A 16,718-nucleotide genomic window follows, 5' to 3' on the forward strand; every position below is an offset into this window, starting at 1 on the left:
TTATTTTTTTTTCCTCAACAGTTTCCTTCAACGCCACAGGAATGGCAGACTGTGGCCTCCCACTTTGCCCAGCGGTGGGACTTTCCTAACTGCGGAGGGGCAATTGATGGGAAACACGTCCACATCGTCCCACCACCCAACTCGGGGTCGTACTATTATAATTACAAGGGGTTTAATAGTATAGTGATGTTGGCGGTGGTGTCGGCTAATTACAAGTTCCTGTATGTGGACGTGGGGAAGAATAGCCGGATGTCCGATGGTGGAGTGATCGCCCAGATGGAGTTCTACAGGCGTCTCCAGAATGGCAGCTTGGACTTGCCACCTCCAGAGGACAATGTTGAAGGTCTCCCATTTGTGTTCGTTGCTGATGAAGCATTTGCGCTGGGGGACCACCTGATGCGGCCATTCCCGATGAGGACCCTCACCCCGGAACAGAGGGTTTTTAATTACCGGCTGGCCAGAGCCCGAAGAGTGGTGGAGAACACATTTGGAATCCTGGCCAGCCGGTTCCGATTATTTCTGACACCCATCCATATGGCGGAGTATAAACTGAACCATATAATACTTGCCTGCTGTGTTCTCCATAATTTTTTAAGAAAACATTCAGCCAACTATGCTGGCTCAGTTGGGCCTGAGGCCGGAATCCCAAATCCATCAACACGGACGGCGCTTGAAAGTGGCCGTCCTGGCTTGCCCTCCCTGAGTGCCCGTGATGTCCGGTTACGATACCTGGAGTTCTTTGCGGGTAGGGGGGCTATCAATATGCCAGACAATCTGTGAAACCTTTTTCAAATAAAAAACAACCAAAAGAAATTCTTTGTGGACATTTACTGCTTGTGTTTGTTTTAGCTGACCCTGACAGAAATGTGTTGAGTGCAGAAAATGTCGTGATTGGGTAACCTTATAAAAAACAGTGTTGGCTGGTACTTCCTAAATGCAAAAACACATTTCACTACAAGTGCACTTGCAACTGCACTGAACCTGCACTTGTAGTGCAAAGTGTATTTGCCCTTAGGAAATAACCCCCATTTTTGCATAAAACAGCAATTACATCACCCCAAAAGTGTTGTAGTGTTGAGACAATAATCCACACATTCTTGAGTAAGCCACTTTTTTATACCTGCACAATCACATGTGCATTTACGAAAGGTTTTTAAAACAAACCAACATGTTTGTTGTATAACAATTTTTGCAGTAGCATTATCAAAAATCGAAATATCCATTTCAGATAAAACAGGCCTGTGTAAAACCAACAAGAAAGCCAAAAAACTTGAACTTACAAAGTTCACATATGGGAAAACCTGAAGGCTATATCAGACATCAGTATGTAGGAACTGGGTTGGATATAGCATTCAGATGGGGGGAAATCACCCCTGGAAAAGCCACATTTGGAAGATGCACACCAATTTACGAATATCAACATGTGCTATCTGCCATCAGGGGGGATCAAGGGACGTGTTTTGGGGGAGCAAGCCCTTCCTCAACGCGACTTTATAATTGAGGAAGGGGTTGCACCCCCAAAACGCGTCCATTGATCTCCCGTGATGGCAGATAGCACATGTTGGCACACTGTGTGCATCCTCCAAATTTGGCTTTTCTAAACATTTAAAAAATTTTTAGAAGATTGGACCACAATAAAACAGGTGATTTTGTGGGGTTTAAATTCACCCCAAAACATCAATGATGTTATTATTTTTTTTAATAACATCATTGATTTGTTGCTGTATGTTGTGCAATTCGAGATTACACCCCATGATCTTCCCGATCAGGATCTGGGCACTTTCAGAAGTAAAGCGTTCTCTATCCCTCACATCACGATCACCTAAAAAGAGATAAAGAACAAAAAAAAAAGGTCTCAAAAATCTGCCACCATCCATCTCTTTTACCTGAGCCTGTGGTCGCAGACACTCACCTGTTGTGGTGCCAATCTCCACCACATCTTCTTCTTCCTCCTGCTCTTCTTCTTGTGTTGGTGGTATTTCACCTTCTTCCATAGGTGGGGGGTCTGTGTTCTCCTGGGATGAGGGGTGTCCTCCGAGTCTTTTCTCCCCTATGTAAAACAAAAATGGTATACTTAGCACACAGATATTTGATGGCAGAACTAGAAATAGGAAACATTGCTTGGAAGTGGGGTACAATTGTCTATTTTAGCCGAGTTCCAAGATGTATATTTTTCAGTGGCCTTTGTCAAGCTGCAATACTTTACCTGTTTGGTACAAGCTTCACAGATGTAGCCCCCCCTATAGTATACACTGGAGCACCTGTGTGGCCCCCTAATAAAAATGGTGTTCTGTGGTCCCACACTAGTGCTCCAGTGTCCAGATGTGAAAACAGCTGCTCAGTGTCCTCTCCTTACACACAATCTAGTTGGCATTTCATTCTAGTAACAAACCCATCTACACAAACAAATATTTGGCATCCAAGTAGGCCCCAAAAAATGTTTGAAAATGCATATGGCCTAAACAATGCTGTTCTAGAGGCCGAAAGAAAAGTGTTTGATACGAACGAATAATGGGCCCATGAACATTAAAGTTGCCCTTTTAAACGTTACAATTAATAAAAGCATATGGAGCAGAACGAACGGAATAAAGACAGAAAGAATAGGAACACAGCACAACTACTTACTTTTTTGCAGCACTCTCCAGATCTTTCGGTACTGCTCTGGCTCTCTCAACTTCAGGTCCGACCACCGCTTCCTGAGCTGATCTTTAGATCTTCGTACCACGAAATTCCTGTGAAGGCTTTTGATCACTTTAGCAATGATTTTTGCCTTTCGGATGTTGGGGTTGGGGTAAGGCCCATATTTTCCATCATAGTCGGACTTCCTCATGATGTCGACCATCTCCAACATCTCCCCAAAGGACATATTTGTGGCCTTAAAACGTCTCCTTCTGGATCGGGACGTGCCTGGATCCGGGCTTTCCTCCTCCTCCTCGTTGCTAGAATTAGCATGCACCTGCTGTAACTCCGCCATGTGCTCTTCACCCACTGCGCCAAACGAAAAGGGGCGGGGAATAGACTAGAAAGAACGTCAGGGGCGGGCGGAGTTACACGCATGCGCAGTGTGTATAAAGCGTAACACACGTGCGTATTACGTACGATCTGCGAGCGGAGGAAGGAGCATTGGACGCACTGATCGTAAGAACGAAGGTAAGAGACAAACTTGTGCCTATACTGCTTCTAGATTGAGGCCTATATTGTAACAAGATTAGGAGAGTTTTGTCTGACATTAGGCTTTGTCTTGTGTTGTGTCTTGCAGTGAACATGGATATCTTAATGAAAGACAATGACTTCATGTCAGTATTCATAGAGATGCCCTGTCTGTGGGAGATTACCCACCCCCATTTCAAGAACCAAGCAAAGAGGAAAGGCAGCACTGGAGCAATTGTGTGAAATTGTGAAGCAGGTGATCCCCACGGCAGACATCACCTATTTAAAGATCTTCATTGGTGGCCTGAGGAGCACATATCTGAGGGAGCGCAAGAAAGTCCTGGATTCGCAGAGATCCGGAGCAGCAGATGACATCTATGTCCCCAGGATGTTGTACTACGACAGGCTGCATTTTCTGGCAGGCCAGACTGAACCCAGGTCATCCCTCTCCAGTCTTCCTTCCACGCTTCCTTCCCCCCCGGCTGAGGCTTCTGACGCCCAACCTGGGCCTTCCAGGCCACATGTGGAGGAGCCCAGATTGAGCCAGGTATAGCATTCCTCTAAATATTTCTGCTTGTCCAATCAATTATGTTAACTAGATGTTATTTGGGAGTACTAATTTAGGATTGGGATTGATGATGCAAAACATTACAACCATGTCCCTTTTTCATACACAGGGAAGTCTCAGCCAGGAGGTGGCCGGGCCGAGCCGGCTGGCTGATCTGCAGGTCCCTCCACCCCCCCTGAAAAGAGAAAGTGGCAGTAGGAGGAGAACCCTAGAGGAGGCTGCTGGCTGCTATAGCATTCTTTTGGAGGGCTACAGAGGTCCTGGGAGCACCCCACAGCATGGAGGAGAACATTGCTGCCTTCATAGCCTATAAAATGCAGAGGATGGAGGAGGGCCAAAAAGTCTTGTGTGAGGCCCTCATATCGGAGGCTCTGGAGAAAGGTATGAGGGGCCAAATTACACCTCAGACACACCTTCGCGTTGGTCCTCCTCCTCCTCCTGCAGGTCCTCCTCCTCCCTCTCCTCCAGGTCCTCCCAGTCCTCCTCCAGGTCCCCCCAGTCCTCCTCCTGGTCTCCCCAGTCCTCCTCCTCCTCCAGGTCCTACTCCTCCTCCTGCCACATCTCCAACTGCACAGCCACAGCCCGGAAGGAAGCGTGGAAGGAAGACCAGACAGTGATTGCCCTGAGTTCAGTCTGGTCGGCCAAAAGATGCAGCCTCTTGTGGTACCACAGCCTGGTGACACACATGTCATCTGCTGCTATACGGATCTCTGCGAATTCTGGACCAGACTCCCCTCCCTTACATATGGACTCCTCAGGCCACCAATTTTGATGTTGAAGAATTGATGTCTGCCGTGGGGGTCCCAGGCTTCGCTAATTTCTCCTGTTGATCCAGTGTTGCCTTCCTCTTTGTTTGGTTCGGATCCCTTAATAAAGGATTTTTGTTTTGAATTATACTCTCCTATGTGTTTTACTTCAAAAATGACAGTTGGTTTGTGAGGATTCAGGTACATTTCAAATATACAATGTGAAATGAACAAGGGACACCAACACCAAACAATCTCCTGGAGATTAAATAATAAAAGATATCAATGGTGTTGGGGTAACTTGACACACAAAACACACCCAAAAATATTCTGGATGAAAAATAAAAATAACATTGAACAAAGATCAGCCTTGGAAAAAATCCAAACATTAAAGAAAAAAAAGGCTTAAAATCCAAAAAAATAAAAAATATAAAACTGTCAGATGTGACAACTAATAACAATATATTCAGGGAATCCCACTAAAAAAACACAAATACAACTTTGTGAGAAGTGTGTGTGAATATGAGCAGCAAAACTACTTAATTCTTGTCACATTATAAAGAAGAAGAGAGTGCGCTGTATTAAACCATTTTGAACATTGCAGCGTGACGAAAGTGCTGTATCCATTGCAAACGCTAAGTTTACCAGAACGAGCTGTCCCGTCTCGGAATTTCTTCTGAGCATGCATGGCACTTTGTGCGTCGGAACAGGCCACACACGGTCGGAATTGACGCGATCGGATTTTGTTGTCGGAAAATTTTATCTCCTGCTCTCCAACTTTGTGTGTCGGAAAATCCGATGGAAAATGTCCGATGGCGCCCACACACGGTCGGAATTTCCGACAACACGCTCCGATCGGACATTGTCCATCGGAAAATCCGACCGTGTGTACGGGGCATAAGAGAACAACTAGCCTACCGACATAGAAATGTGGCCTTAAAGTTTTACTTTATCTGGCAGCCTTGGTTAGATAATCCTAGTCTTGCCACACCGCAGTTGGTGATGGATAGGTTACTGATATTTTGAACCACCTAGTGTCAGGAGCTGGGAAGCTGGGAAGAGAAGGAAGAGAACAAATGTTACTACCTGTTTTTTTTTTGTGTGTATAATAAAGGTGCTCGGACGAATCATATCCGAAAGCTAAAACAGAGGATTTCCTACTATTCTATCAGAGTACTAGTTCACAAGTTGTTTAGACAATGTTGACTGTCTTACATGAGTGGTGACCTGCTGATGTTGGATGCATATTTTGTACGATTGTAATGTCACTTCATGCATTGTCTCAATAAAAAACATTTTGATTTAAAAAAAAAAAAAAGAAAAAAACTATACTTACCGCCCAAAACAGGGAAGAGTAATACACAAAAACATGGTCATATTGGAACATGTTTGTATATTCAGATGAGGGCAAGGCTGTACTGGAAAACTGTTCTGGAGATTGATGTCGCCCTGCCCTTCTTGCCAACGTACACACACGCCCTGTCATCTCCCCCCCCCACTTTTTTTTTTCTCTCTCTCTCTCTCTTTCTCTCCCTCTTCCCCACCTTATTCACATCTCTCAGGTGCTGGTAGGCATCCTTTGGCTCCCCCGTTTTCTTATTCCTTCTTTTACGAGTAGCCGTCCGAGCGAGCACTGTGACGGGAGTCCCCGCAAGATATACTACGGTTATCTCCTTGATCTTAGAAGAGATGTTTCACTTATCCATTCATGTTTTTTTTATGTCTACCACTTCATGTATATGTAGCACCCTCTAGTACTAGAAATGTAGACAGTTCTTTTTTTTGTTAGTGTAGATAAATTTGTTCAGGCTTGACTGGCAGCAAATCCTATCAGTGTTTTTCCTGGGTTGGGCAGAAATCCAAGGAGAGCTGGATGACTCACAGACAGCACCACTGAGACCTCCCCCCTACTTCTCGAATGTTCTGGTACCTTCATAAAGAATGGGAGGGGAGGTAAGGTGGAGTTGCCTGGAGTATTCTGAGGGCCCTGACCAATCCCCAACTTGGATTGGCAAGGGGCAGGCCTCCTCAAATACTCAAGGTCAGCCCAGCTGGGGAGGAGTTGTCCGGGTGGAAGCTGGAGATGGATTGTTAGGCTGCCGAGGCCTAATCTATCATCAATCACATCATCCAGAGATGCAAATCCTCATAAATCTTAATGAATAAGACCTGCCAACCCACTGAAAGGAAAAACCCGCAGAGACATCCACTCCCGAAGCTACACTCACTGTGAAAGACAGCTCTCTCTAACTGCCACTAAAGGTAGACAAAGAGGCGGGGTCTCCGGAGTGATGTCATTGATCAAATGTGAAATAACAATATTTAGTCAGTGACATCACCGGGATCCCACTGGTCATCGTGGGAATTGATGGAGTTGGTGTTTATGAAGTCTGAAGAGACTAAAAATTACGAAATTAGATTTTTAAAACACTTGGGATGTAAAATGGACTGTTTCTATAAGTCTTGTGTACTCACTTTAATTCCTCGATCCGGCTGGTGGTCAGAGCCACCATCATCTCCCCGAGACCAGGACCCTCTAGATCATTATCTGACAAATAAAGTTTCCTCAGGGTCAGGTTATTTCTGATTCCAGACGCCAGGTGGGTGCAGGAACTGTGTGACAACGAGTTCACATCCAAGCTGTAGAGGACAATGAAATGACATCAGACTTATTCCATCACCCAGGAATTAAGGCGAAGCCTCAGGCAAAGTCTATGGACGCAGGCAGCGCGACTTGAGAACGAGCCTTCACAAGTAGACCCCCTAGCAAGCAGCTTCTTACGGGGGGACTCAGAATGGGGAGGAGCCAAGAGTGCCAGTGGGGGACCCCAGAAGACATGTTATTTAAAGGAATTTAGTATTTTAACGTTTCACTTATTAAAATTGCTCCTTACCACCAGACAAAATTTTCACTCTTCTTTTTCTTTGGTACATGTTCACCAGGGTAATGGCAATACCCCCCCCCCCTCCCTCCATGCCATTTGGTGGACAATTCCTTGCCTTTTAGCATAGAAAATGGCCATGTTGGCCTGATTGGCAAATTTCCGATTTGCTTGATTGGCCTTATTTTTAAGAGCTATCTCCAATTGACTATAATAGGGTTCGGATTTGACACTTAATCTTCAGTACATTTCGGCAAACCCTCCTCAAATCTTACCCATGAACATTCCACTTATCACTAATCTTTATCCCATGTGTGTCCCCCGTGTATATCAATCTAAAATGTTATCTGGTCAAGGATTTGTAAAAAAATGATATATTAAATTCTAAAAAATTTTAGTAAGTCCATTTTTGTTAAACAAATGATAAATTAAACAAGTATTTTAGTCTTCCAAGAGTTGCATGCTGGGCATTGTACTGGCTTGTGTGGAGTCCATATAGAAGATTGTTCCATCATGGAAAATCAACATGTACCTTGACACATTTCATGGGGATTGCATGAAGGCAGCTACAAATACTGGGAAATGTTCCCGACATTCATTAGACCTGAGGAAGCCTCTTAGATAGGTCATACAGGAGAAGTCCAGCTGAGTGCGACCATCTACTACTGGCTGATCTTTCAATTCGGTAGTTTTTGTTTTCTTTTTCTCATTCTTATATTAGGAACAAAATCAGCTGTGATATACTCACTGTAATTCCTCTATCTGGCTTGTTGGCAAAGCTTCCATCAGGTCCTGGAGATGAGGGCCATCCAGATTGTTATCAGACAGGATCAGTCTCCTCAAGGTCCGGTTCTCTCTAATTCCCAGTGCCAGGTGGGGACAGGAACTGTCTGTCAGCTGATTATCGTTCAAGCTGTGGAAGAAAAAGAGGAAATGATTGGATAATGATGTTATTCTGCCAAGAATGAGCCCGCCATTACTTACCTGAACAATGGTGACAAGTCCAGGATTGGAACATTGTGCTGAATCTGTAAATTTATAAATAGGAAATCCTGAGATATAAAATGTGGGCAGATCAGGACGCCCAACACTTGTCTTATCCTTATCGGTCACAGATTTGGTCACCCTCGTGAAAGTCCAGTCTTACAATTTATGGTTCTTCATATCATTTATGATTGGGAGGAATTTAATCTGAATTCCAAGAAGGAATGTTTTTCCAGGCACAGTTTTTGTAATCATGGCACCATGACAAGCACCACAACCAGGTTATCCACATCTACTATGGAAGGAACACACCCCCAGCCTGCTGATTGGACAACAAAGGGGCTGTAGTAAAGTAATGAGGTCATCACTTTGTTTACTCTGCTCTCTCCTCCTGTCAGCACATGTGCACGGCAGCAGAGCCAGACTAGCAGTACCTCCCCCTCCCAGCCTGCTATATTGGGGACCACAGGAAGCTGACATTAAAGGAGGAGTAGGACCAAAGCTCATCACCAACAAACACCCCCGAACCAGCATTGGGAACAAACACCTTCAGATCAGCATTGGGAACAAACACCACCAGACCAACATTGGGACCAAACACATCAGACCAGCATTGGGAACAAACAACACTGGGCCCGCACTGGGAACAAATACCACTGGACCAGCACTGGGAATAAACAGCACCAGACCAGCATTGGGAACAAACAGCACCGGACCAGCATTGGATTGGGAACAACACACTACCAGACCAGCATTGGGAACCAACAGCACCAGACCAGCATTGGGAGCAAACAGTATTAGACTAGCATTGGGAGCAAACAGCACCAGATCAGCATTGGGAACAAACAGCACTGGATCAGCATTGGAAACAAACACCACCAGGCCAGCATTGGGAGCAAACATCACCAGACCAGCATTGGGAACAAACAGCACCGGACCAGCATTGGATTGGGAACAACACACTACTGGACCAGCATTGGGAACAAGACACTACTGGACCAGCATTGGGAACAACACACTACCGGACCAGCATTGGGAACAACACACTACCAGACCAACATTGGGAACAACAGACTACCAGACCAGCATTGGGAACCAACACCACCAGACCAGCATTGGGAGCAAACAGCACCGGACCAGCATTGGGAACAAACAGCACCGGACCAGCATGGGGAACAAACAGCACCGGACCAGCATTGGGAACAAACAGCACCGGACCAGCATTGAGAACAAACAGCACCGGACCAGCATTGAGAACAAACAGCACCGGACCAGCATTGAGAACAGACACCACCAGACCAGCATTGGGAACACCACATCACCGGACCTTTATGGTACTCCTGAACATTTGTATTTTCTCATACTCACTGTAATTCTTCTATGTGACTTGTTGGCAGGGCTACCATCAGATCCCTGAGATGAGGACCCTCCACTTTGTTCCTGGACAGGACCAGTCTCTTCAGGGTCTGGTTCTCTTGAATTCCCAGTGCCAGGTGGGTGCAAGAACTGTCTGTCAATTCATTATTTTCCAATCTGTAGAGGAAGAGAATTTAAATGTTCATATCTGAGCGATGAGGAGAAGAAGGAGGATACAATAAGGACACCACTGACCCATTGATCAACTATAGAGACCTACAGAATTTTCTGAGTTCTATTCTTCTGACATTGTCACCAAATCTGGTTGGAATCATCTTCTTTCTAGGTGCACCTTAAAAGCTTTTTAAAAAGTTTTTCTCTTTACACATAAAAGTAGCTACCAGGAACCTCACAACAGTCAAATGTTCAACATCCCACAGTCCAATAAAGGGGCATGGATATATGTATACACTGTATATACACAAAGACATAGGGAGATTTTAACATCAGCTGAATTATATCTTCATCTTGTGGTATTATTATACTCACTCCAATTCCTCTATCTGGCTTGTTGTCAGAGCCACCATCAGGTCCTGTAGATGAGGACCCTCCACCCTGTTACTATTCAGGACCAGTCTCCTCAGGGTCTGGTTATCTCTTATTCCCAATGCCAGGTATGAGCAGGAATTGTCTTTCAGGTCATTATATTTCAGTCTGTAGAAGAAGGGAGTCAGAAATTTGTTAAAATGATGTGTTCCTCAGGAATGAATTACCGCTATTTATATATAACCAGCTCTTTATATATTGAACATTCCCATCAGTCCCTACCTTTCAAGGAGCTTACAATCTAAGGTCCCTATCTCACATCACATAGTTTAGACAGGAGCCAAGTGTGGGAGGAAATTGGAATACCCATGCAAGTACAGGAAGAACATGCAGACTCCGTGAATGTGGCATTCTGGTTACAAGTGTAGCATTTGAACCAATGACCTTGGTGCTGCAAGGCAGAAGTGCTAACTGCTAAGCCACTCTGCTGACAGAATATACAAATTTCTATGATATGATTGAAGCCCAGTGTATTTCATTGCAATATTCTATTTATTTCCCTTCATCGGACTGTAGTAAAATTGAAATACTGACCAGGCAGAGACGTTCACATTTTGCCTTTACAGGTCATCTGACCAGACAAGCACCAGTATAAGGAAGGTTCACTCAGTTTACATGTCGTTGAGTTTGATATCATATTCTATGTTCTGAGTAGATCTTTCCTTTTGCATCTATACAGGACTACAGACTCTTGCCGATCATTCCGAGCAGCACAACCTCAGAACACCAAGTCACCTCACAGAATGCTTTGGGTGCAGTAGGGGTGGAAATTGTCCCCTTCCTAATGATGACATAGAAAGGGACTGTCCTGAGGAATAAATATTTGGATGGTAAAAGATAGGCAGGGCGGGGTACTCCCAGCTCTGAATACTCCTAGGCTTAGGAATGGGGAGCTTCAGGACACCAGGTAATAAGAACTATTGGGATTTACTGGTGAACAAAATCAATACTAGGATAACAGTCTACAATTTAATTGAGTCCCTGTGTTTGGTCACTTGAGTTCCTACATGTCTACACTTTAATCATGTCTATGTGGTTAATTGAGTCCCTACAAGTCTACACTTTAATAGACTCCATATGTATGGTCACTTGTGTTCATACAAGTCTACACTTTAATTGACTCCATGTGTATGGTCACTTGAGTCCCTACAAGTTTACACTTTAATCGAGTCCATGTAGATGTCACTTGAGTTCCTACAAGTCTACACTTTAATTGAGTCCATGTGTATGGTCACACGAGTGTCTACAAGTCTACACTTTAATTTATTTCATGAGTATGGTCACATGAGTCCCTACAAGTCTACACTTTAAATCGGGTCCATGTATATGGTCACATGAGTGTCTGCAAGTTTACGCTTTAACCTGTCTTCCCTCTAAAATTAGCCACAGATGGGAAGAGGCACCAGTATTGTGGTGCACAGGACTATTACCCAACACACAAACTATAGTCACCATGTGATCCTCTCCCCAATGGAATCATGGAATCCTCGCCATATGTACGTAACACGTTTCATGAGAGATCAGCACTTGGGTTAGCTGTTTTTTTTCATCTGAGAAACACTGGCCTACATGTAGGTAGAGACTCCTCATAGTTATCTGCTGAAGGATTAGATCCCCCCCGTGTATGATCACCTATCATATAAAGGCTTAGACATGTCCCCCATAATTATTACTACAACCAGCCCTGGAATACTCACTCCAATTCCTCTATCTGGCTTGTTGTCAGAGCTGCCATCAGGTCCTGGAGATAAGGACCCTCCAGTTTGTTACCAGACAGGTCCAGTCTTCTCAGGATCTGGTTATTTTTTATTAACGATACCAGGTGGGGGCAGGAACTGTGTGTCAGATTATTATCACTCAGACTGTAGAAGAGAAGATTTAAAGGAAAATGTCAATGATGGAAATGTGTTCTCCAAGAATTCTACTTATTGACCTTCACATGAATGGAACCGATTCTGTATAATAAATAAAATACATTTAGATCACTTTATTAACCTATTTCTGACATTTGGTGTTTACAAGTTAAAATCCGTATTTTTTGCTAGAAAATTACTTAGAACCCCCAAACATTATATATATATATATATATATATATATATATATATATATATATATTTTTTTTAGCATAGAATCTAGAGAATAAAATGTCAATTGTTGCAATATTTTATGTCACAGTATTTGTGCAGCGGTGTTTTAAACGCATCTTTTTGGGAAAAGGGACACTTTTATGAATTTAAAAAAAACGAAACAGTATAGTTATCCCAATTTTTTTGTATAATGTGAAAGATGATGTTACTCTGAGTAAATAGATACCAAACATGTCACGCTTTATAATTGCATGCACTCGTGAAATGGCGACAAACTATGGTACCTAGTAACCTAGTAATGTAACTTTTGCTGCACTGCAGCATCAGCAGCATCACAGCATTGCTGCACATAGGATTAGCAACCTGATTGTCACTGGGCACACTTTCAGCATTACCCATGGCGTTAAATGGCACAAACACAGTTTTATCCTCTGCTTGGGGCTTGACATTATCAGGCACACCTTCTGTTATATCCTCATCACCAAACGCCAGCTGATCCCCCCCACATAGGAGACTCCATTGCCTGGATGGCCCTCAGCATGCCTCCTGAGTCCTGTGAAGGCATGGGGCTGCTTACCTCTCCCTGAGGAGGCAGGAGTTTAGAACAGGGGGTCTCCTCCTCCACCTCCACCTTTGCCATCCTTGCAAACCTTTGATCATTGCCAAACTTCTCCTTGAAGGGCCCATCTCCATACCTCCCAACATTTTGAGATAGGAATGAGGGACACCTATTAACAAACTATGTAGGCATAGGACACGCCCCCTGCCACATCCCCTTAAAGGAAAATTAACCTAAAAAAAGGTTAAATAAAACCACAAGTGCTTTTTTTTTACCACTACTATTCCTTTATGTTGGGTTTTAAAATGTGCAAATGCAGCAATTTAGAAATTTGATGAAAGGTTTAGCACTGGGAAACACTTTTTGAAAGATAAAAAGTGCATTTTATATACAACTATATGGATCACACCAAAATGAGGGACAAATGAGGAGGAAAGAGGGACGGAGGGACATTGCTCCAAATCAGGGACAGTCCCTCGAAATCAGGGACAGTTTGGAGCTATGCATCTCTTCCTTCCATCATGGACACAATGTTCCACCTGGACTTTAGCCGGTTGGATTTCCTAACCCATCGATCCGTGGTTCCGGCTGTACAAGCCCTCACGCTGCCTTCGCAAGTGCTTCAGTTTCGCTTTCAGTTTGTAGAGCATGCCTCTCTCCCTATTCAGGGCTTTAAACCCGGCCAACACTCGCTCCTGAATGGCCTCTGAGCCTTCATTCGCACCAGGGGCAGAGAGATCACCAGCCATGGCTTGTACAAGTCACCAGATGGCCCAGGAGATGACTGCGAGCTTCCAGCAGGAGAGGCCCAGCTGGCCTCCATGGCTTCCCCAGAAAGGGGCCAGGAGGGCTGGGAAAGATTTGACCACACTCCCTGCTCACACAGATCACCTGCAGCAGCCTCAGAATCACAGCAGGAGAGACTTCTTCCTCCTGACACACCTGTGCTCCAATGGTGGTTGGGGCACTATTCCGCCCACTGACAACCACTGATGGGACACTATTTCCCCCAATGACACCAATAATGGGGCACTTTTCCTCCCATTGACATCAATGATGGGGCATTATTCCTCCCACTGATACCAATAATGGAACACTATTCCTCCTGTTGACACTGATGGGACACTTTTCCTCCTACTGATACCAAAGATGGGGCACTATTTCTCCCACTGAGACCATTGATGGGATATCTTTCCTCCCACTGATACCAAAGATGGGGCACTATTCCTCCCACTGACACCATCCAAAGGGCACAATTCCTTCCACTGACACAAACATTGTTTACTCCCACTGAACCCCAGGACATTTTTGACTCCCGCTGGCCCTAGTCCGGCCTCCCTAAAATCTGAAGGACAGTAAACTAGCCATTTGTTTCAAAAGTTTTGAGACCCCTGGTTTAAGAGAAACATGACATTTACCTCAGGTTTTTGATGGTGCTTAAAGCTGGTAGAAGTTTCTTCAAGCCTTCACTACTAATATTACATGAATTTAGATTGACTTCTTCTATCTCTGTGCAGGATTGAAGAATAAAACACAAGACAAAGCAGTCCAGAGGAGTGAGGGGGACATCAGAGATGTCAATCTCTTTGTTTGGCCCAATACTTTGTGACACCAGAGCCGTATTCCTGCTCTCTCGGAGACAATGGAAGACATGAAGGAGCTCTGCCTTCCCTTTAATGGATTTGTTGGGTTTTTGTTGTTTCATAATTTTTGTCTGCAGCCAGGTGATGACATCCTTGGAGGCCTGGGAAGACAATTCTCCCAAATGGGACCTTAACATGGATCTGGTAGACTTGTCTGAGAGGCCGCAGAGGAAACGGAGAAATATTTCGGCGCGGCCGTCTTTGTAAGATTCGGCCTTATCAAGTGTGTTCTGTAATTTCCCATGATCATACTCTATAAAATGAACCAAAGCCGCAAAGAACTCCTGAAGAGTGAGATGTAAGAAGGTGTAATCCACATCGGGAGGCTGACCAGACTCCATCAGGAAACATGAAATGAGGTGCGTATCATTGGTCACACGGAACGATTCCAGATGACGCTTATCAAATACAATGATGTGATTCATTACTCCGTGTTCCCCCATCCAACCAATGGATGTCAACTGTTTCTGAGCGTCACCACTGTCCTGGCTGTGATTTGCCAGGAAGTTAGAGACAAAGGTGACAAAGAGCTGTGTGACTGTTTTGGGTAATGATGCCATCAGCTGATGGTTATTGGTTGGTTGGGCCCTGAAGCACATTGATAACACCGTACAGATGATCCAGCAGTATGATGGGATGTAGCAGAAGGTATACAGCGTGTCGTTCTCCTGAACATAATGAAAAGCCCTGGCTGACAATTCACTGTTATTAAAGAAATGTTCAAAGTAGATCAACCTGTCCCCATGGAGAAACCCCATGATCTCGGCCATTCTCTGGAAAACATCCGTATCAATTGATGCCAGTCTGGTTGGCCGACTAGTGATCAGTATGGAGCAACCCTTAAGGAGACTCTGCCTCACCAAACTGACCACAATCTCACCAAGATCTCTCCTCTGTTTCGGATCCAACCGTTTACTCAATCTGAAATCCATTTGGTGAATGCTTTCATCTAAGCCATCAAAAATAAACAGAAGTCTCTCTGGATGCTGTAAAATATTTTCTATCTGAATGTGCAGATACAGATATTGTTGAAGGATCATCTCCTCCAGACTGACCTCTCCCAGTCTATTAAGGTCCCGAAATCTGAAGAAGAAGACAAAAGCAAATCTCTGGTAGAGTTTTCCATTCACCCAATCAAAGACAAATTTCTGCACCAGCGTGGTCTTCCCTATTCCGGGAACTCCGCTTACCATGACTGCATGGGGGACACATTGTGACTGGTGGCTCCATCGGAACAGCCTGTTGGGGGAAATGTGTTCCAGTCCAGTCTTGGCTTCCTTCAAGCATTCTTCGTGTTTTACTCCAGTCTGTATGAGCTCATTCTGGGGGCGCTGCCTGAACTGATGGGTGGAGACCACTATCAGGTTCACATAACGCTCATTGATGAGGAAGGCTTGGGGTTCCAGGGTGGTCCCTGGAGGTTTGTGCTCCACGAGGTTTTGAGTCTTCTCCATCAGGTGCTGCTTGTGCTCTTTTTGAATATCTGGGAAGGGACAGAAAATATTTAAGGTTAAAGCAGAATCTGGGAAATGATATACCAAAATGAATAACGCATGCTGACACGCCAAATTAAAAAAAAAAAACTACTGACACAATCCTATCCCAATGACTGCTCGCCCATCAATGACATCTCCAACAGATGACATAAATTAAGGGTTTGGTCAATAATGTCACAATGGTGGCAGCCTGGAGCATGTGGTATAGAATTTGATGGGGACCCCACACTGTATTTTTTTTTTTTTTATTGTGGGGTCCATTATAAAAACGATGCCAGAACTGAAATAAGGTGGAAAGCCCACACCATCTTTTCAACACTTGAAAACTCCAGGACACCAGTAGAGCACCCTTCTACAAAGAAGCTTTATTTCAACAGTCATCAGATGGATGAGGTGCAACGGACCATGGTCATGCAGAGTGCTCTCCATCCTGGCCCTAATGACATTGTATAATAGCAATGATCCCCTTAAATATACAAAGAAGCCAATGGAAAGCAACCCCATCATTGCTTATGACCTCACAGTGACATCACACTCTCACCTTGAATATGAACATCAAATTTCCATATGACAGTACATAAATAAAATCCAATAAAATAAAGGTTCTCGCCCCCGAATTTCACACAGGGGAATGAAGATTC

The 16,718-nt window shown here is 44.3% G+C and overlaps 1 protein-coding gene across 1 annotated transcript in view; it reads right to left on the reverse strand.

Moving 5' to 3' along the window:
* LOC141121640 (NACHT, LRR and PYD domains-containing protein 3-like) overlaps positions 1–16,718 on the reverse strand; it is an 80,987-nt gene that overhangs the window by 28,661 nt on the left and 35,608 nt on the right. The window contains exons 5-10 of the mRNA XM_073611290.1: positions 14,357–16,064; positions 11,990–12,154; positions 10,236–10,400; positions 9,699–9,863; positions 8,095–8,259; positions 6,940–7,104 (exon numbers count right to left, since the gene is read on the reverse strand). Coding sequence (XP_073467391.1) covers positions 6,940–7,104; positions 8,095–8,259; positions 9,699–9,863; positions 10,236–10,400; positions 11,990–12,154; positions 14,357–16,064 — 2,533 coding nt within the window. The remainder of the gene's footprint in view (positions 1–6,939; positions 7,105–8,094; positions 8,260–9,698; positions 9,864–10,235; positions 10,401–11,989; positions 12,155–14,356; positions 16,065–16,718) is intronic.

The sequence above is a fragment of the Aquarana catesbeiana genome, unplaced genomic scaffold (genome assembly GCF_042186555.1).
Source record: "Aquarana catesbeiana isolate 2022-GZ unplaced genomic scaffold, ASM4218655v1 unanchor228, whole genome shotgun sequence".
Taxonomy (NCBI): domain Eukaryota; kingdom Metazoa; phylum Chordata; class Amphibia; order Anura; family Ranidae; genus Aquarana; species Aquarana catesbeiana.